This window comes from Cibotium barometz, chromosome 37 (assembly GCF_041138505.1).
Source record: "Cibotium barometz isolate CiBa-2024 chromosome 37, ASM4113850v1, whole genome shotgun sequence".
Classification (NCBI taxonomy): domain Eukaryota; kingdom Viridiplantae; phylum Streptophyta; class Polypodiopsida; order Cyatheales; family Cibotiaceae; genus Cibotium; species Cibotium barometz.
In genome coordinates, this window is record NC_141082.1 from 26,064,225 (window position 1) to 26,085,089 (window position 20,865).

Below are 20,865 nucleotides of genomic sequence, written 5' to 3' on the forward strand. Positions count from 1 at the left end.
ACAAAGGCAGCCCACTTTAAACATGGTATGAATCCAAATGAGATGAAGTGGAAAAGATGCAAGCCATACTCCAACAATGTAAGGAAAACCTCAAAAAGTCTTAAGAGAGAACAATGAAGATGCTCGTAAAAGGCCTTTATCTCAAAGAAAGGGATTTGGTGTTTTTGAGAATTGGTTCACTCAAAGAAACCACATGCAAACGAAGTTTGCCCATCGTTATATATGGACCATTCAAAGTGTTAAGGAAAGTTGAGGGTTGTTGCTTCCTCCTACCACTAGGATACATGATGTTTTCCATGTATCACATTTGAAGGCTTACTACTGGATATGCAAGTGGTGGATGAGCCACCTCTCCCATGGATGAGGAGAGCATGATTGAATATGTGCCAAAGAGTATAGTGGGCAAGCGAGAAACAATGCTTTCTCTAATGGAATACTATAGTGAAATGGAAAGGTTTACTCCTTTGAGGAGGCTTCATGGTAGCCCACTTCCATGTTGAAAGGGTTTGAAAGGCTTATGGATGCATGGGTGGTGGGTAATTAAGGCAAATGTGGATTATATGCTTGCTGGAATTTTTTGTAATTTAAGTTTTAGAGGCCTTATGAGTATCGGATTAAAGTTTTAGAGGCCTTGTGAGGCCTTATGCTTGCTGTAATTTTTTGTAATTTAAGTTTTGGAGGCCTTATGAGTATCGGATTTATATGATGGCATTGGGATTTATGGAAGGCTGATTTGAGAGCATTACATGCAATTTTAATCATATAGATGAGATTATGCTCTCATGGATAGATTTTATAGTCATATCATTTTGGTCATTTCATAACACACGGCTTACACGGTGTGGTGATGATGAATACCATCTCTTGAGCTGAATGCTAATGGTGTCGGGGACGAAACCTATCGGAAGGGAAGGTTTGTAACAATGGTGGGCCCATGGACATGAGAAGTGGCCATGTACATATTAATATGACTATCGACTATGGCCTATATGCTTGTAAACTTGGGCATGGACATAGTTAAATAAGTGTGAAAGGAAGGCCAAGTATATAAGATAATTATTGGACTTAATCCTACACCAATCAATGCTAATCATTTTTCACTAATACACTTTCTCAAAGAGCTCAACCTTCCATGGAAGCCTTGGCTATGTAAAAGTAGACTTTCTTCTATCTTGTGTCCATTCAAGCTCTAATGGGACCTCCCTTCCTTGTGGGATCCCACTTCTTCTCTCTTTTTTTCACTTTTAAAAAACTCCTCTATCTCTGGTTCATCTCTATTTTTTTTATATCTTTCTTTGTTTCTTTTTAAATTATTTATTTCCTCTCTCTCTCTCTCTCTCTCTCTCTCTCTCTCCCCTGAGCCCTCCCTTGATCGGTTTCGGATAAAGAGTGTGAGAATCGTAGACCTTTCATGACTCCCCTAAGGTCAAGGAAGTTTATCGTGATGGCCCAAGTGAAGAACTAAGCCAAAGACCTCACCCCAAAATAGAAAGAAAATTTGATAACTCTTCCCAAGAAGTATGAAACATTTTTTCCTAAAAATACAGACATGCTAGGAATTTCTCCGGAAGTAGTGAAACAACCATTACTATCATAGAAGGCACAAAATCCTCAAAGTACAAAGCTTACAATATGAATCCCAAGTGTAAACAATTGGTCAAAGATGAGATGGCCACGCTCGTCAACATGGGGGATTCGTGACTGAGTGGGTATCACCGATTGAGATCATTCCAAAACAAAACAGAAAGCTTAAGAGCTTGTTGTAACCTTAAAATGTAAATGCCACATCTTGCAATCACGACTTGCTCCCATACACTCACCATAGCTTACAACTTCTTGGATGGCTTCTTAAAGAGAATTGTCAGAGAAGAAACTTATAGCTTCTTGGATGACTTCTCAAGCTATAAGCAAGTCATGAATGATCCAACCAATCAACACAAGATTTGGTTTACTAAGGAATATGGAATCCGCACGTATTGAGGAATGCTATTCGGCTTCGCCAATGTCCCCACCACTTTCCAGTGCGTGATATGTAATACCTTCGAGGATCTCCTTTGAAAGATCATGGATATATTCATCAATGATCTTCATGTACACTTGAATTGAAAAGAGCATCTCACTTGTCTTTTTAAGGTACTTGAAAGATCACACTTCACCACATCTCATTGAATCCACTAAAATGCCAAATTTGGGTCCAAGCAATGTATTTCCCTTGGGAATGAAGCAAGAGATGCTCTAGTCATACTAGTCATAGCCATGTACCCAACAAGGAGGTATGTTGTTAGGCATAACACAAGTTGAAAGTAGAGAATCTCTCTCCAATTGCACTTCTTGGAGATGTCACAGTGTGACATGAGATTTTGACCCCATAAACCACTAACGGAATTTCAAAGTCCTTACCACTCTACTACACGAGGAGATTCAAAACGATTACCACGGGGATGCAATAGCAATGCTATTTTTGCAGAGGGGCAGCTTCTTAGTGGCACGTGTAAGGACTTGCAACTAGCAAATATCCATTCTACATTAACACCACCACCTAGAGCAGCACACACAAGGTTGAAGTGAGCCCATTAGTAACCACTAAACTTGCGGTATTGCACAGACTGCACTACAGTAGTTTACTCCTCTACTTTTAAACAATTGTTCTGCACAAGGCATACTAGTTCTGAATATAACAAAGTAATTGTTACCATAAATTTGAAGCCATTAGATCTCGAAATCTAAGATTAATTGGAAGAATTACTACTTCAAGTTTGAATCTTGCTCTTCTTTTTCATGAGATTTGTAAGCAGCTTTCTCTGGTTTAGGTCAATAACAGAAACTACTTCACAATAAGTGCATCCACATAGCTGCTATTCTAACGGTGGTGCACTGAGAACAGTCAAAAGGACAACCCTTCTTGCAATGTAAAAAGAAAGCATACCAAAGAATTTACAATATCACCTCTTTTTTCCAGAGAAGTGAAATTTGAAATATCTTTTCTTGAAGAGTGCAGTAAATTATACATATTCCCCACCTATCACTTTTAGTTGGAACACCTGATGTAGCTGATGAATGGGCAATTACCCCCATACAGAACCCATCCGTCCAAAATAAATAGGGTACATGTAATCCCTCAAGCACGAACCTCTCAAGGCCCAACCTTGTTTGTTGGAGCGGTCTGCATTCACTATGTATCTTCATGTTTTGTGACCAGTTAACTACAATGATTTTTTTGGTCTACATTTAATCCCAGTGGACCACAGCTACACCACGCACATCAGGTCGTCATCTTACATACTTTAATATGCATGTACTGCATTTAATTCAATATATATAAAAATGAGCATCCAAGACACTGGATGATGCATCTGCAACCTTGTATCAAGGCTAACAAGTAGTCACACTAGACCACCTTGAGATCTCAGATGAGGATGTGTCCTCAACAAGCTTGACATGATGATGATGTCACATACTCCACTGCTACAATTAGCGCTTCACAGGTACATCCATCCCAAGCTTCTGAGCTCGAGAAGCAAAAGAGCTTGAGGTTGTTAAGCACTCCGAAATGCCAGCACACTCAGCTGGTGGCAAAACACATTCCTTAACATCATCTGCATCATCAGCCTTGTCTTTAGGATCAATGGTGTGAGGAGAGAATAGATTTCCACGTGTTTGACAGGCAAGCATGGTTTTGCAATGCTCCCCTTCGTCTTCTCGAATGTTCACAAAAACATCGTACAAGTTGTCTGTTACATGCAAAAACAGATGTAAAGAGCGCCGCATGGAAGGTATTGTATCCAAATCCATGAAACCGTCAAAAATCCTTTTCTTAATAAGGTTGAAAATATACCAACTTTAGGCCTTCGGGACTCGGGAACGCGGTTTGTTTGGAATTCATCTGCCAAAAAAAGCAGAAAAACATAGGATCTCAAAAACATTGTGGTGAGCACTAGTATTTGCATGAACAAACTATCTCAAATAATAGAGTTTACAACAGAGGAGTTGTAAAAAAAACAGCCAATTACACCATATACTTACATACATACATTTATACCTACCTACCTCAATACATACATATTATATGTTTCAAAACTAAAATGGACTTACCAAACATGTAGAGATCACCTTCTGTGTAGTATTTTACAGCAACCTCTGGAGCCGGCAGTTTTTTCAATTCCTCTGAATAACATCAAGGCAATTACTATGAAGGCAAATACGATACAAGGCTTGCAATAAGGAATGGTTGAAATATGAAATAAGTCTACAGGTGTAGCCTCACCCCCATGCTGCATGATGAACTTATCATAAGTAGAATAAGCATGCCTTTCCACACATTCCGAAAAATGATCTACAAATCATAACAGCAGGTCAAGAGGTTAAGACCAATTCAACAGATCTACACAAACCTTCTAGAATGCTTATGAAAAAGATTGAAAACATTTTGAAGAGAGGAAGCTAGTATTGAGACTTTCCCTTAGCATCGAGCTAAATTCGCTATTTGTTCACTTTAATTTTCATGTGTGTGTGTGTACTTTGTATGTATGTTCGTATGTATGTACATATGTATGCATGTGTGTATGCCGTACGTACGTATGTATGTCTCTGTCAGTGTCTGTCTGTGCATGTGCATGCACGTGTGTTATGTGTATGTAAATGAGCACAAATTGAAACCCACACGAGCATTATAATGCCACAGTGTGTAAGCATTGGCTTACATTTCATTACAGAAATCACGCCACTCGACTACTTTAAAAACTTTAAAATACTGAATCTCTAGAAAAAGAGCCATAAAATATCAACATCAAAGAATCATATCAAAACATGGGTCACCTAATACTGACATGCCATACGGGGGCTGGGTGGCCAGCCCACAATCAAGGGCCATGCAAAAGGGACCAAAAGGACACCAGAAATGGGCAGAAACTGGGGATCAATGTGCTAACACCCCCTCTCAGCACCAGATGCTGAACATACTCCGAAAAGCCGAAGAAGTCGTCCTCTGTCAAAGACAAAAGAATGCAGCAGCAACAAGTACCACGAAAGCTCCACAAGCAATCTCCACAGCAACTCAACTACAAAAGCAAGAGAACAAGCTGCCAGGTACACTGCTCCTCTAGAAGAAAACAACCATGTAGGCTGCGTCGTGCTGCTCCAAATATCGGTGCCAAACCCAAATGTAAACACAGTGCCACAGAAATCCCTAGAAGCCTGTAGCTCCAAGAAGATAATGCCCTCAAAAGAAAGAGTCCATCTGCTCCAACTCTGTACCAAGAGTAGCCAAATGCTGTACAATAGCATCCTCCTCGAAGGTCGGCATCGCCAAATGTAAGAACTAAACTGCCCCCTCTGAAAATTGATGCCGGGACTCCACAAGCCCAACCAACTCCAAATCCCAATCCTTCAAGCCCTGGAAGTACCACTGTGCCCCAGGCACGATCACGGACACACCTAACCACAATCCAAAATCCTCACAGAGCAAGGAAAATAGGAACATTCACAGTAGTGGTAACTAAAGTAGCAGTAGCCTCCTCAATAGCATCACACAGCATAGAAGCAAGCTCCTCCATAGAAGGCAAAGGGACCAACAACCGCAGAGGTTAAGGGGCTGTAAATAGGGCTGAATCTGAGGCAGTAGAGGAAATCGCTGAACCGGGAGCAATGATACCATGAAAGAGTGCATAGAGTGGAAGCAAAGAGGCACGAGAGTGTGCTGAATAGAGAGTGCAAGAGAGAGAGAGATATGGAGCAACTTGTAGGCATATGCTCACTTATGGTAGTGCTATGTGTGAACAGGGCTTAACCAAGGGCACTTTTTCCCATGTGGTTTTTCCCCTTGGATATCAAGTGTGAAAGGACACTCTACATATAATATTTTGTACTTCTATATTATATGGATGTGACACACATGCAAGGGTTGACTTGCGTTTTGTGGCTACCACACTTTTGGCTCTCTCTGCGCCCCCGTATCCCCACCCGCCCCCTCTCTCTCTCTTCGCCTCTCTCTGCGCCCCCGTACACCACCCGCCCTCTCTCTCTCTCTCTCTCTCTCTCTCTCTCTCTGCGCCTCCCTGTCCCCACCCGCCCCCTCTCTCTCTCTTCGCCTCACTGTCCCACCCGCCCTTACTCACCTTCCCAAGGCAGCAACATAACTCTCCCTCTCTCTCTCTCTTTCCCGTTGCCCATCTCTCCTACTACTCACATGCGCACCTGTGCACCTATTGCCCACCTGCGCACCTTAGTTGTAGGGTAGGGTTGTAACCCACCTCCAAGCAGGTAAGGGCTTGCACCTCATGGGGGTGGGGTTCGTGAAGAGCAACCTCTCAAACAGTCCAGCAGTTTGACATGGCCAGCAAGAAAACCTTCTCCGAAACCCTTATCTCCCCTCCTACCAAACCTAATGAAAAACCATCACCATGGGAGCGGTACCTCCTGAGCATGATTCAACATCTTTAGCAAACAAATTCAGCCTTGCAAAATGAACTACATCAGACAAAACAACATCTTTCAACCCTGGAGAAACAGATTAAGGAACAACAACACGAAAAAGAAAACAGGAAGGAAATCACATAGGTAAATTTACTTGATCCACAGCCTAAAGAAATTCTCATTAAAGAAGTAATATCACAGATTAATGAAGAGAACGAGCAGCAATGGATTGCAAAAGAAATTAGGGTGGGTGGTTTGTCAGAGGGTTGGGAACAGGTGGAGGTATTGGAGGACGAGGAGATTGCGAATGATACTTATGTCCCGGAATGCGAGATTCTACAAAGAAAGCTGTGCAGAGCTATCCCTTTCATCGACATTGGAGATCCCTCAGTGGCAATCAAAGGAAAACATGTGGTTTTGAGGTACGTAGATATGAAAGACAATTAAAGTCATGAAGAAAACAAGGTCACTTAAGGGAACGAAGGTGTGGATGGCGGATGAACTCACAGCCACACAACTAAAAAACAGGAAACAAGAACTCAATAAAGTATACGAAGCAAGGAAACAAGGAAAATGGGCAGTCTACCGTAGAGGTAGAGCTGTTATTGCAGATTTCAGGACAACCAAACATGGTAGTAATGAAGAGTAGCTGTAGGGAATTTGAACTATTTTTAGTTTTATCTCTATTTTCATTTTGTTGCCCTCGAAGTGGAATGTAATCACATGGATGTATCTGATTAGTCCTATAGGTCAGATGTGGCCTCTAAAGGACAATAATATAGTTCTCTCTCTCTCTCTCTCTCTCTCTCTCTCTCTCTTCTGTGTGAGCTTCTCCATCCTGCACCTAACCCTAATGTGCAAGTTTGTGTGTGTGTGAGTGTGTGAGTCCAACACCAACAATTGGTATCAGAGCTGGGGCAACTGCATCTGGATTTCCGTCAACAGCAAACAGTCTGTCCGTCGCCTGCGACATTCCGTCAACGTAGTCCGTCCGTCGATCGCCTGCCAAATTCCGTTGGCACACCACGTGCTTTAGACAATGATATGTCTTGCATTGCATCTGACAGACAAGATGTATCATGGTATTTTGATAGTGGTGCTTCAAGCCACATCACTTCATGCAAAGATGTATTTCAGCACTTGGTTTATGCTTCAAATGGCCGCACTGTATCATGTGCAGATCATACCACATATCCAGTAAAGGGAATTGGCAATGTCATACTTATTGCAGCCAATGGTGCCAATATATGTAGGAAAAATGTATTGTATGTTCCAGGCATAAAGAAAAATCTGCTCTCCGTCTCAGCCATAAACGACCAAGGTTTAAAGGTTGAATTTGAAGATGGGAAGTGTTTGGTGAAAGACCCATCAAAGGGTTATGAAATAGTCACTTCTGGAACACGATACAAAGGCTTGTATAATCTGGACAGCTATGACAAGCGTACTTATGATGAAAATACAGTGGCTGCCCACACTCCTGCTATGCATGATGCAGAGCTATAGCATGCTCGTTTTGAGCATGTAAATTTTCGGAGTTTGATGCTTTTGCAAAAGCATCATATGGTTGATAATACGCCGCCTCTTGAGTCTCCACCAAGACATGTATGTGAGGGGTGTATTTTGGGAAAGATGCAACGAAAACCATTCCCCAAAGATGGAGCTGTTAGAGCTGAAAGTAAATTACAGCTCATACATAGTGATGTATGTGGTCCAATGTGGACACCATCCATAGAGGGGCATCTTTACTTCATCACATTCATTGATGACTACTCCAGGTTTGCTTGGGTTTACCCTTTGAAAGCGAAAGCAAAGGTGTTTGCATGCTTTCAACACTTTGTAGCAATGGCTGAAAATACTTGTGGATGTAAAGTCCAAACACTCCGCTCAGATAGAGGTGCAGAATACATGTCAAATGCATTCAAGGATTATATGCTTCAAAAGGGCATCAAACACCAATGTACTGTGCCTTATACACCGCAACAGAATGGTGTAACTGAAAGGAAAAATAGATCTCTCATGGAGATGGCAAGATGCATGGTGAAAGCACAAAAGTTGCCTCACAATTTTTGGATGGAAGCTATAATGTGTGCAACTCATGTGTTGAACAGGTGTCCAACAAAAGCTTTGAAAACCATAACACCATTTGAGGCTTGGTATAGCCGAAAGCCAACAGTGGATTATATGCGTACATTTGGGTGTTTGGCATATGCACATGTGCCAGAACAACTCCGAACAAAGCTAGATGACAAAGCAATGAAATGCATTTTTGTGGGCTACAACAATGAGAGCAAAGGATACCGTCTTTATAATCCAACAACACGAAGGATTTTTGTCAGTAGAGATGTGGTATTTGCTGAAAATTCAGAACATCCCATGTACAACATGTATAAAAGTAATGATACAGGCATACATGACATGTTTGATGGACTATAACCCATTGCAATTAAGGGGGATCAGCCAGCCCCTACACAAGAAAATCCTCATGTAGAACATGTAGAACAGCCAGCCATTCAGGCCCCTTCTATGGAAGACCCCTTCTATGGAAGAAATGGAAGATCTTGTCAGGGAAGAGCAAAACAACCATAGACACAGCCAAGTCAGTGCCAAGATGGTTGCTGAAAACTTTGCAAGAAAGCAAACTTGCAACTCCACTCACAGGTAGAACAAGGGCTAGTTCCAGCCATGCATTGAATATACATCGTGGGGAGTCTGCATTAGCCATAGGTGGTCTCTTTGATTTAGAAGAGCCTTCTTCTTATGAAGAAGCCCATGAGAATGAGCATTGGGTGCAAGCTATGCAAGCTAAAATCTCTTCTATCATGAAGAACAATACTTGGGATCTTGTGGAATTGCCTAAAGGCAAGCATGTCATTGGAACAAAGTGGGTGTACAAAGTCAAAAGGAAGTCTGATGGTACTATTGACAAGTACAAAGCAAGACTTGTTGCTAAAGGCTACTCCCAGAAAAAGGGAAGATTATGAGGAGACTTTTGCTCCTACTTCAAGAATGACCACAATAAGATCAGTGATTGCATTGGCTGCACATAAAGGATGGAAAGTGCATCAATTGGACATCAAAACTGCATTCTTAAATGGGGATTTACAAGAGGAAGTATATGTAAATCAACCCATTGGTTTTGTAGTTCCTAGTGAGGAACATAAAGTATGCAGGTTACACAAAGCATTGTATGGGTTAAAGCAAGCTCCAGCTTGATATGATAAAATACATGCTCATCTAACCAACCAAGGTTATTTGAATAGTCCAGCTGAAGAAAACCGGTGCCGATATTCTCATAGTCATCTTGTATGTAGATGATATGCTCATTACAGATACTAGCAAAGCACAAGTTTGAGATTTCAAAGCTGATTTGAAAGCTGAATTTGATATGTCAGATTTGGGACCTTTACACTACTATCTCGGCATACAGTTTATGCATTCAGATGATGGCATTGTTATGCAACAAACTAAGTACATAAAAAGTTTGCTAAAAAGGTTTCACATGGATGAATGTAAGGGGGAGGGCGTGCAGGCAGTAGCGCGAGCAGGGGGGGGGGGGGGGGGAGCGGAAGCTTCAGCGAGCGACTCTCGGTGACATGGTTCAGAAGCATGAATCTTTCCCTCTCTCTCTATATCTTTCTCTCTTGGACACATGGTTGAATGTGTCACAGCATGCCCTACTGGGCTTACATGGGTCCTCTTCCCACCTCTACAACGCTTGAAAAAAAAAACCCTACTTAGCCTTCACATATCTCCACCGGTTGTCACCATTTGGTCCCTTCACCAGTCTTGACCACTGTTTCACACACTGATTGGAGCCAAGGTGTGAACGGGGATATTCCTCATAAGAAAGCTGAAGCATTTACCGGCAAAGTTTGGCTTGAAAGATGGCTTCCAAGAAAAAGTAGCATGGAATTTTATTCATTAAAGTGGCTTACAGGGTTTATAAGTCACTAAGTTCACACATCATTAAAGACAGGCAGGACATATTACCATTTTCAGCATGGACAGGTGGACAAAAGGAGGCGCCTACATGAAACTTGGGAAGCAAGCTTGGGAAAAGCATGAAGTTGATATTTTTGGGCAAGTTCACCTATTTTGGGCAAAAAGGGAAAAGCACTTCATATACAACTAGTCGACTTCATTAAAAAAGGGGTGGGGCTTCTCTTTTGAGACATGAGCTCCCATCCTGAAGGAAGGCAATCTCCCTCCCTCTCTTTTGCGCAGCCGTACAGTCGCTCTCTCTCTCTCTCTCTCTCTCTCTCTCTCTCTCTTGCCCAGCCATACAGTCTCTCTCCTTGCACTGGCCGTACAGATGCTGAGGGTGGCTGTGTGCAGGCTGTACAGCAGATTGGTGGTGTTTTCTTGTGCTGTCCGTACAAACAGCAGGTACAGCAGTTGGGCTGCCTTATGCTGGCTGTACAGAGCTTCAGTACAGCAGCGTTTGACTTCAGCAGACACACGACAGTTGTCCAGACATACAGGCCCACACGTGTTGTGTCAAAAGACCTCTTTTCTCTTGCAGATCTGGCTGATCTTGGGGCTGAAATTGGGGCTTGTTTGTGGACTGTTTTGGAGCAATCTGGGACAGTTTTGAGAGCTCTTCTGGGGCTGATTTGAGGCTCCGTTTTGGGGCAGTTTTGGCACAGAGTTCGGGGCTGTTTTTGGCTCCATACCGGGCTGTTTCATGCACTGTTTATGAGCTGATTCTGTTGACATTATTCATCTCCTGGTAGTATGCCCAAGTTGTGTATCAGAGGTGCCCAGATTTATCCCGGGCGGCACCATATTTTTCCCTCATATTCAGGGCCCTTGGTTGTAGGGTTGGCCACCCATTTTCCACATGTTTATTTTTAGCTAGTCGTGAGTCTCTTTAAGAGCAAGTCAGCCAGCTCCTGTAGGGGCTATATAAAGCCAGGCTCTTATTCATTTGTACTCACCTTGGCAGGGGCTTCCAGGCCCGGGTCCTCCCTTATGGGAGTAGTTGTTCATCATGCCCTCACCTACAAGGACCACCCCTTGCACAGGGCTGTTTGTATCGTTGCTTCTTCATCATTATGCAGATTCTTTTCTTTCTCTCTCTCTGCCTATGTCTCACGCTTTCCGCTGCGCGCTCTGACATGGTATCAGAGCACCAGGTTGAGGCTCTTCTACAGAAGGTGTTTTGGCGTTTTATCTGAGAGAGAAGGATTTCTGCGTTTTTTTTTTTGATACTGCTGGCTGCAGAGGAGGGAGCGTTTTGGCCTTGTCTGGGGCAGCATGGCTGCGTTTCTTTCCTGAAGGAGGTGCTGGGCAGCATGGCTGCGTTTTTCTCCAAAGGAGGTGCTGAAGGTGCTGTGTTTTCCTCTTCCCTCTCTTCTTCTTGGTACACGTGCTGCCAGCTGGTTATAGTAGCGTTTTTTTGCATTATCTCATCTGCGTTTATGGAGGCAATGGAGGTAGTGTTCTTTTCAAGAATGGTGCCTTCCCACATGGCCTTGAGCCCTTGCTCGGCTAATCTTTGCTTTGTCAGAGTTTTCAGACTCATGGGTGCACACTTGGATTCACATCCTCGAGGTGTGTGTGGAAGACAGTTAGTCCTTTCTCGATAGCAGAGGGGGTCTATGAGTTTGTGCCAGTTCAACATAGTTTTGCTGGTGTACAGGTGTTTCCTTCAGGTTTTCAGGGTGTTCACCTTGAGAGGGGGATGTGGTTACTTGGCAAGATGAGCCACTCCTACTCCCCAGGCAGATGGCCTTCTGGATTACAAGGTACAAGCACAAGAGTCTTCATCCCTAGGATGAGCATTGATTTGGGAGCTTGGTGTACATGTTGATATCGGCATTCATGCAGAGGCAAGCTAGGTCATTTGGTGACGAGAGTTGTTGTCGAGGTTCACAGGTACTTGCTCAGTTGTAGGATGAGAACAGGATGCCTGGCAGGTGTATAGGTTCAGTGGAGCAGCAGTTTGGAGCAGATGATTGACATCAGATTGTGCTTTGGGATGATGAGATGTGGATGGCTGGTTCCACATGGACACGTGACTAGTTGGTTGGGAGCTTGCCAGCTGGGGGTGTCAGGTTTTGGCAAGAGAGCTTTCTTGAGCTCAATGCCATAGTTAACACCAAAGAGCTTAGGGGGTGTTGCCATGTGACTGGGTGACTCATAGGGGGGTGTGAGTAATAGTGCCATCACGCGACGGCGAGTTATGGATACAGGTTTTAAAGGTCAAGTGCCAACAGGATTGTCAGCTACAGTGCTGGAGGTATGTTTCTTCCACTTGGAGTGTTAGCAAGACAGAGAGGCATTCTTGGACCGAGAGATACATGGAGATCCGGAAACCTAGTAACTGGTGATTGGTGCTCAACAAGCTCAGAGTTGGAGGCTTGAGTACCAGGGCTGATGTAGACATTGTGGGCCTCTGGGGTGTCTAGAGGGGGTGCCAACAGGGAGACAGTTTGACAGTGTTCTCTAAGGAGCAGATTTTTTCTTGGAGGTAGAGGGTCAGACGACATCCTTTCTTCGGCTGAAGGGGGAGCACATTGTGTGGACTGGTGTGATACAAATTGGGTTGGAGATATGGACATCTAGTGGTTCATTTTTTGGATTTTGCTTGACTTCTGGATCGGGAGCAGTTTCTTGGAGTAAGTGGCAAAGACAGGGGCAGATCGACTTCTCGACTTGCTTTGGAGGTTTCCTTTTCCAGCTCCTTGGACCAGTTTCCCTCCCAAGATCTGAGAAGGGGTGTTAGCATTATTCATCTCCTGGTAGTGTGCCCAAGTTGTGTATCAAGGGTGCCCAGATTTATCCCGGGCAGCACCATATTTTTCCCTCATGTTCAGGGCCCTTGGTTGTAGGGTTGGCCACCCATTTTCCACATGTTTATTTTTAGCTAGTCGTGAGTCTCTTTAAGAGCAAGTCGGCCAACTCCTGTAGGGGCTATATAAAGCCAAGCTCTTATTCATTTGTAATCACCTTGACAGGGGCTTCCAGGCCCGGGTCCTCCCTTATGGGAGTAGTTGTTCATCATGCCCTCACCTACGGGGACCACCCCTTGCTCTATCTGGTATTTGAAGTGTTGGTCTATTATTGTTCCGGGTCCCCTATTTGTGACACCGGCCCCTCGTACATGAGGAAAAAAGCTAACCTTGCCCCGATTCTCCCTTGCTTGAAGAGAAAACAAATTTGCTTCCTTGAAGAAAAACAGAGATTTTCTCCCCAAAAAGACAGAAAAAACTGGGGTAGGATGTTGAATAACTTGGGTAGGTTCCTAGGTTGGCACCAACGACAAGAAGCATCACAGCATGTTTTCATTGTGGTCACCACTTGAGCCAAAGTCACAGGCTGTTTTGGGGTCTATGATGATGAAGATGCTTCCACCAATGTAGTCTATTCCATCACCTCCTAGTGCTAGTGGGAGGCTCTACAGTCTTTCTAAAAAGTCTTTCGAGAGCGCAATAAAACCATCCATTGAAGAAATAGTGTGCACTCCCAGTCTCCTTGTCATCGCAAAGCGCTCAATACACCATCCACTCTTTTTTGTTTTAATATGGCTCTTCTATGCACTACTTCAACCACCTAAAGCTCGGATACCTATGTGGCATGCGGGCAGAAGCTAATCGTGTGCTATACACATATAGAGAGTAACACTATTCAATTCTGCACATACACAATAGACAAGGCTGAAGTGACCTATACTACTATATATTGCCAGAACATGATTATATATAATGATCTCACAAATCTATACTTTATTCAGAGTCATGTATGATGTGCAACCCTAGCTACACTTAATTGGGAGTCATACATGATGTGAGACCCTAGCTACATGCATACAAAAGGTTTTTGAGGTTGGTTCCACTGTTCTTCACGTGAGCATCCACTAACGCTCATGAGAGTTGTCTTTTGGAGGTGGCCAATGTTGATGTCTTCATATGCTCCTTGATGGGGAGAAACCTGAATTAGGGTTTAGAGTTCATTGATGGGAGACATACACAGAGAAGCAAGGGAGAGAGAGAGAGAGAGTTGTGGGGATAAGTCAACTCATGAAAAGCATGAGTGTGTGACTCCCCTATCACACATGTATATTGCACTAGTACACATAGTGCACTTAGTACATTAAAAGTACTAAGTGTACTATGTACTATAACTTATGGGCTTGTACACACTATAAGGGTGGGCATAACGCCTTTACCCCAACAACCTCCCACTTAAAGGCAAAGTGCCCTTAAGTAAAGGAAAAGAAAAATCAGCATGTACATGATAATATACAAGGCCATATCAAGGCTGAAAATGGCCTCATCCAATGCCCATCAAGTGTCTGCAATGAGCAAACCGCTCCGAAGGCAAACTCTTTGTCAACAGATCAGCCGGGTTGTCATCCGTGTGAATTTTAACAAGCTGAATTTGCTTGTTCTCTATCACCTCTCTGATGAAGTGATACTTCACATCCACATGCTTCGTCTTTGCATGGAAAACAGGGTTCTTTGCCAACTGAATGGCACTCTGACTGTCACAATGCAACAATGGAATATCACCTGTATAGCCCAAATCAACCACTAACCGAGATAGCCATAATGCCTCCTTGCAAGCCTCTGTGGCTGCAATATACTCGGCCTCTGTAGTAGATAAGGCTGTGCACTTCTGCATCCTGGATATCCATGACACAGCACCTCCTGTGAATGTAAATACATAACCGGTAGTAGACTTCCGGTTATCTGGATGACCGGCATAATCCGAATCCGTGTAACCATGCACTAATGCATCCTGTTTGCCAAAGCAAATGCACAAATCCTGTGTGCCCTTCAGGTATCTCATGACACCTTTCACTGCTTCCCAATGCTTCTTGCCAGGGTTGGCCATGTATCTAGAAACCACTCCCACTGCAAATGCAATGTCCGGCCTAGTAGCAACCATGGCATACATGAGACTGCCACAAGCTGAAGCATACGGAATCTTGGCCATATCAGCCCTGTCACTATCCGACTGTGGGCTGTCCATAGCACTGAGTTTCACATATGGAGGCAAAGGAGTACTAGCTTTCTTCCCCCCGTCCATATTTTTCCTCTGCAAAACTTTGCCAATGTATTCCTTCTGAGACAAATACAACACATGCTGATTTCTGTCCCGAAGTATCCGCATACCCAAGATGTGATTAGCATCACCCAAATCCTTCATATCAAAGGTTTGATGCAGCCTCTGCTTCAAAGCATCCATCTCTTTACGAGATTTCCCGGCAATCAACATATCATCAACATACAAAATGAGAATCAATAGACTGCCATCCAAAGCTTTCTTGGTGTACAAGCAGTGATCTATGTCACTTCTCCTGAATTTCTGAGATTTCATGAATGTATCAAATTTATGATACCATTCTCTTGGTGCCTGTTTGAGCCCATAAAGACTCTTTTTCAGCTTGCATACAAGCTTCTCCTTTCCACTCACTGCATAACCCTCTGGCTGCTGCATATATATCTCCTCATGGAGATCACCGTGAAGAAAAGCAGTCTTCACATCCATCTGAATCAAGTCCAGATCATCATGCGCAACCAAAGCCAACACAGCTCTAAGTGTGGTCATTTTGACCACTGGAGAGAAGATCTCATCAAAGTCCACACCATATTCCTGCTTAAAGCCCTTAGCCACTAACCTGGCTTTGTATCTTGGCTTTGCATCTGGTGCAACTTTGAGCCTGTATACCCACTTGCATGGTAAAACCTTCTTGCCTGCAGGCAAAGGCACCAACTTCCAAGTTCCATTTTTATGCAGAGAATCCATCTCTGACTTCATGGCACGCTCCCAAAGAGCCTTGTCTGCCCTCTGTAAAGCCTCTTTATAACATGAGGGCTCCCCACAGTCAGTAAGCATCAAGTAGTCAACCCCTGGAACAAACCTGTCAGGGGCTCTGGAGGGTCTAGTGGACCTCCGTACCCAATGACCATCATTTGCAGGTTGCTGTCCAGCCTGCATATCACCCATTGGTGGCTCCTGTTCCATGCCATAAGGCTGAAAAATCATGCCCGGTATATCCTCTAACTGTGGTATATCCATAGGGATATCTTCTGCCATCTCTGGCTGTCCATTTGGACCATTTTCAGCACCATTTAAGAGCTGGTTTTCCTGCTGTAATGGCTGATTTACAGCCCTTTGTTGTTGTCCATGATGTCCATCATCATCAAAGATGACTCTGCCAGGCTCCTGTTGCCTTGCAGGCTCCTTATACATGCATGTTTCATCAAAAATGACATCATTGCTGCGTATGATCTTTCTATTCATGGGATCCCAAAGTCTATACCCCATTTCACCTCTGTCACCATATCCTAGGAATATGCATTTGTGAGACTTAGGATCAAGTTTGGTGCGCATTTCCCTGCGTATGTGCACGTACGCAACGCAACCAAACACTCTCAAGTGCTTGTATGACGGAGGCTTCCCTGTCCATACTTCTTCTGGCACTTTCCCACCAAGCCTCGTGTTAGGTGACCTGTTTATAAGGTGAACGGCTGTCATAACAGCTTCAGCCCAAAAACCATGAGGTAATGCAGCATGTGACAACATAGAACGGACCTTCTCCTGTATGGTCCTGTTCATCCTCTCTGCTGTCCCGTTTTGTGGAGGATCATAAGGAGTAGAGAGCTCCCTCTTGATGCCTTTAGCATCACAAAAGTCCTGAAACTGTTTGGACATATACTCTCCACCATTGTCGGAACGCAAAGCCTTCAGTGTTTTGCCAGTTTGATTCTCAACATGAGCAACAAACTTCTGGAACACTGAGAATGTATCACTCTTCAAACGAAGAGGATAAACCCACACCTTGCGTGTGGCATCATCTATAAAAGACACAAAATATTTTGCCCCTCCCAAAGAAAGCTGAGGCATCTCACATACATTTGTATGCACAAGCTCTAACTGAGCATCTTTCTGACCAAGAGCTTTCTTGTGGGGGCACTGTAGTTGCCTACCATAAATACAATGCTCACAAAACTGAAAACTTGAAAACTTTAAAGAAGGCAAGTAACCCAAACGAGACAATTGCTCCATTCCCTTGACACTCATGTGTCCCAACCGGCTATGCCACATAGAAATTTCCGGCAGCTCGGTTGCATTTACATTAGCATGGTGACAAACACCTGCATGCATGAAGTAAAGAGTGTCCACCTTAGAGCCTCTGGCAACAACCAGTGAGCCCTTACTAATCTTCCACTTTCCACTACCAAATGTGGTAACATAATCAGCATCATCAAGCTGTCCAGTAGAAAGTAGATTCTTCTTGATCTCAGGCACATGCCTGACATCATGGAGCATAAGCTGTGAGCCATCTGAAAATACAAGCCTTACATCACCTCTGCCAAGAATTTTGCATGCATGGTTATCACCCAAATAAACCACTCCTTCATTGCCAGCAGTATACCTGACAAACAAGTCTCTGCAACCTGTGACATGAAAGGAGGCACCTGAATCAATGATCCATGAGTGCATACCATGACCACCTGTAAGAAGTGAATGGGCATCAAGTGAAGACGTAAAGAGGACCTCATCCTCACTGCCACCTGCATGTGACACATTGATTTCTTCGATCTTGACTCCACTTTTGCCCTTTGGCTTTACATCTTTGGCTTCATCCTTCTCTTTGTCTTTGCCTTTTCCCTTTTCTTTTTGATCATTTTTCCATTTGTAGCATTGCTTTTTAATGTGTCCCTTCTTGCCACAATAATGGCATTCCAAATCCTTTTTGGAGCGAGACTTGCTCCTTCCCCTTTCTTGGCTTTTTCCCCTTTGTTGGGATCTCCCACGTGCATTCATTGCATTGGACTTTCCAACAGAGTTGTTTTTCCTGTTCATCTCTTCTTGAAGAAGAGCACCCTCAACATCTGCATATGACAGCATAGCATTCGAATTGCTAGTGGCTGTCCTGAATGTGTCCCAACTCTCTGGCAAAGTGCATAACAAAAAAGTGGCTTTGAACTCATCGTCCATTGCCAACTTTTGATTTATGACCTGGCTGACAATACCATTAAACTCATTTAGATGGGCTGTCATAGAAGCCCCTTCTTTCATCTGAAGACCTATGAGTTTCTTCAACCAATACACTTTGCTTGAGGCACTTTGTTGGGCATACAAGTCCTGCAATCTCTGCCACATTCCCCAAGCTGTCTTCTCTTCACGAATGCTGAAAAGTAATGAGTCTGACACAGACAACATGATAGTAGATCTTGCCAGCTCATCCATATCTTCCCACTCTTCAGCTGTAAGAGAAGCGGGCATCACACCCCTTTCTTTGATAGGCTTGTGCTGCTTTTTCTGGAGCAACACATTGTAGCACTGGGTTTGCCAAATATCATAGTTATGCGAGCCTTCAAGCTTCTTGATGTGAAGCAATGAAGAGCTCTCACCTGTGGTTGCCATAGCAAAATGCAACCTGTAATGCCTGACTCCCTGCAAATGTGCAAACACTGCACCCAAGATGTGCAAACACTGCACTCAAAGCACACAAAGTGCTCACAGTTTATCTCCCAAGCTTTATCTCCCACTGCGGAAGCAAGAATGCAACTTTTCTCCCACTTTTTGTGATGAAAACACCAAAATCTGGTTGCTGCAGATTTTGGACAGCACCTTAAATGTGCTCTTTTGCCCTTCCAAAGTACTGTACAGCAATACTAAGCGCTCACCAATGATGTACCAAACCTGTACCGGCAATTTCAGCAGCTGAATTTGAACCTTTTGATCACTCAAAACAGTGTACAGCCATGCCAAAACATGCACAAAGCTGTGCCAAATCTGTACCAACAGGTACAATAGCAATAAATGCTCTCGTGGCTGTCCAAATGAGTGAAAATCAGACTTTTACAGTCACGAACACTGCATACAACAGTCCCGAACAGAAATTGGGCAAAAGCCCCTTGACTGCAAGCTGATTTTTGAGGATTCAAGGCATAAATGGCTTGCCTGCTGCTTTGCCAAGCTCAACAAGCATACAAACTTGAAAAGCCCCTTGATTTGAGATCAATTTATGATCATGCATGGTACATTGGCGCACATGAAGGCATCCAGAGTGTTCACGATGCTTCCCCCTGGCCACATATACATCAAATACATGAAAGCCCCTTGATTTACAGGCACATTGAGTGCTTGTAAGGCATCAGCACATTATCCACAGCATCAAATGCGATTGCCTGCATGCAAATCAACTCAATCGGTACAAAAGCCCCTTGATTTGCACTGCAATTTGCTGCGATTTTGCCTAAATGTGCGATTTTTCACATCATACAGCATGTATGAGTGCTTAATTGCACAATTACATCAAAAGCCCCAAATTTCGACATCCAATTTCCTGCAAATTGATCCTGATTTGACCAATTTCCTGCAAATTGATCCTGATTGTGACCAATGTCACCCAATTTTGCCAATTTTGCTCAAAATTGAGCAATTTGGGCACCTGTACCTGCTCAATTGCTTGAATTGATAAGAAATTCGCAAAATTGAAGCAAAAATACCTCTGAAATTTCTGATTTTTCTTGCAGGAACCACGTAGCCTTCGCTTAGTAGCGCTACGGTGACCAGCGGTTATTGGCTACGCTCATCGCTCATCGCTCATCCGCCCAGCGCTACGGCTACACACAAATTGGGTAGTGATGTTGCTTCGCCTGCGCCGTGTATTCGCCTAGAGCCTTCTACACGTTTGAGGTCGACATGCTGCTTGCTTTGGACTGGGAAGAGAAAGGCGACCAGAATTCAGCACGACCAGTTGATGTAGGCGCCTCACCACATTCACACGAGCAAGCCTGCTTGCACAGAGATTCGACGGGCACCGGCTCTGATACCAGTTGATGGGGAGAAACCTGAATTAGGGTTTAGAGTTCATTGATGGGAGACATACACAGAGAAGCAAGGGAGAGAGAGAGAGAGAGTTGTGGGGATAAGTCAACTCATGAAAAGCATGAGTGTGTGACTCCCCTATCACACATGTATATTGCACTAGTACACATAGTGCACTTAGTACATTAAAAGTACTAAGTGTACTATGTACTATAACTTATGGGCTTGTACACACTATAAGGGTGGGCATAACGCCTTTACCCCAACACTCCTCTGCCATGAATGACCCTCGACCAGCCCTTAATACATACTGGATATCACAGGAGATCACACATGGAGCTATGGAGGATGAAATATCATCATCATGGTGGAGTGTGTAGAAGAGAGAGAGGGAGAGAGAGAGAGAGAGAAGCAGTAGGGCTATGTTAGCAGTCATTTCCTTTCTGTACCATATTACTCAGTGAGGGCCTCTGTTGTGGGTGTGCCCGCCCAGAAGTTCTCTCCATTTTTTCCCTCATTTTCCATGTTCTTCCCTATTTTTTCTGGTCGTGGGGCTGTCTATTTCTGGCCGACTTGTCCTGTGATGCTGGCCGACTTATTTAGGAGCTGGCCGACTGATATATTGCTGGCCGACTGGTATTTTTCAGTCGTGGGCACATCTGG

The 20,865-nt window shown here is 43.8% G+C and overlaps 1 protein-coding gene across 2 annotated transcripts in view; it reads right to left on the reverse strand.

Moving 5' to 3' along the window:
• Window positions 1–2,882: 2,882 nt before the first annotated feature.
• Window positions 2,883–20,865, reverse strand: part of LOC147617107 (ubiquinol oxidase 4, chloroplastic/chromoplastic-like) — a 37,326-nt gene continuing 19,343 nt past the window's right edge. Inside the window, exons 1-5 of one of the 2 annotated variants that reach the window (XM_086776713.1) lie at window positions 4,827–4,837; window positions 4,265–4,333; window positions 4,093–4,164; window positions 3,836–3,883; window positions 2,883–3,731 (exon numbers count right to left, since the gene is read on the reverse strand). In XM_086776713.1, the coding sequence (XP_086632839.1) occupies window positions 3,472–3,731; window positions 3,836–3,883; window positions 4,093–4,164; window positions 4,265–4,333; window positions 4,827–4,833 (456 nt within the window). In that variant the 5' untranslated portion in view covers window positions 4,834–4,837 and the 3' untranslated portion in view covers window positions 2,883–3,471. Of the gene's footprint in view, window positions 3,732–3,835; window positions 3,884–4,092; window positions 4,165–4,264; window positions 4,334–4,826; window positions 4,838–20,865 lie in introns of those variants that run through there. The other variant, XM_086776714.1, reaches the window with a different exon arrangement.